Here is a 1411-nt window from a genome sequence, read left to right as displayed (position 1 = left end):
TTTTTATCGCAGGTGGTGCTCGACCACATGAGAAGGAAATGCAAGTGCCACGGGACGTCGGGGAGCTGCCAGCTGAAGACCTGCTGGCAGGTCACCCCAGAGTTCCGGGTGGTGGGCTCAATCCTCAAAGAGCGCTTCCACATCGCCACGCTTATCAAGGCTCACAACCGAAACACCGGACAACTCGACCACTCCAACCACAACAACAACAACCACCACAACCACCATAACCATCACAATCACCACCACCATCATCAGAACAACCACCACAATCACCACCACCATACACATCGGCGGCGACCAAGCATCAACGAACTGGTCTACTTTGAAAAGTCGCCAGATTTCTGCGAGCGGGACCTGGGGTCGGACTCGGTGGGCACGCAGGGCCGGATCTGCAACAAGACCAGCCCCGGCATGGACAACTGTGAGAGCCTGTGCTGCGGGAGAGGCCACAACATCCTGCAGCAGACGCGGAGCGAACGCTGCAACTGCAAGTTTCACTGGTGCTGCTACGTGGTGTGCGAAGAGTGCAGGATAACAGAGTGGGTCAGTGTCTGTAAATGAAGAAACACACACTAAAAGACTGTACACAATAAAGAAAACAAAGAAAAAGAGACTTTTAATAAAAAATCAAGACTATTAATTTGAAAGGGGAATATGACTGTAATATATGTGCCCCATACCTTTTTGCGGTGGACTGCTATTTTCCAGAAGAGCGAGGACAGAGTGTTAAAGCAGTTGAGCCAGCTGAAAGATAGATGTGCATGTTGGTAGAGAGTGTGCACATGCGGGATATGTCTAAAGCTGCCACAACTCAAAGAGCTTGGATTTTAACTGGCTTCCTTTTGAGACAAAGGGACATAATTAAATCAGATACATATCTGAAAGCTCTGAATATGACATCTGGGCTCAAACAACAAAATATTGTTGTTTCATCAGTGTATGTTGACTGACATACAGCTGCATGAGATTCAGGTGAGCAAAGAGGAAGCTGAGAGTAAGCAGTAGATTGCATGCAGAAAGAAAATAATATTGCTTCATAGCACAAGCAGTATATAAAGTGGAAAGGCTGATAAAAAAATAATAATATATAAACCTTTTCACACATCAGGATTCACAATGCACAGGATTTAACCCAGCACAACACACCTGGAGCACTTAAGGATTTAGTACCTTGTTTAAAGTTCAGAAGTTTCAATGTTTATAGCAGCTATCATGTTACAACCAGAAAACTCAGCAGGGGATTGTCTGGCTCAGCTGACACTTTGTAGATGTATCAGTCAGTGTTACTATGTTGTATGCATAATGTGTAACCATGCTAACGGTGATCACACCCCTCAATAAATACATTCACATGAGTCCCAGGACCAACTGGGCTATTTAAAGTAGAAGGTTCCATTAAAGGAGCAAA

At 45.2% G+C, this 1411-nt stretch overlaps 1 protein-coding gene across 1 annotated transcript in view; it reads left to right on the top strand.

Annotated features, from left to right (window-relative positions):
* wnt10a (wingless-type MMTV integration site family, member 10a) overlaps positions 1 to 1113 on the top strand; it is a 28056-nt gene extending 26943 nt beyond the window's left edge. The window contains exon 4 of the mRNA XM_031281814.2: positions 13 to 1113. Within this exon, the coding sequence (XP_031137674.1) occupies positions 13 to 564 (552 nt within the window). The 3' untranslated portion in view covers positions 565 to 1113. The remainder of the gene's footprint in view (positions 1 to 12) is intronic.
* Positions 1114 to 1411: the final 298 nt, after the last annotated feature.

The sequence above is a fragment of the Sander lucioperca genome, chromosome 8 (genome assembly GCF_008315115.2).
Source record: "Sander lucioperca isolate FBNREF2018 chromosome 8, SLUC_FBN_1.2, whole genome shotgun sequence".
Taxonomy (NCBI): Eukaryota; Metazoa; Chordata; class Actinopteri; order Perciformes; family Percidae; genus Sander; species Sander lucioperca.
This window is presented reverse-complemented; position numbering and strand designations above follow the sequence as displayed.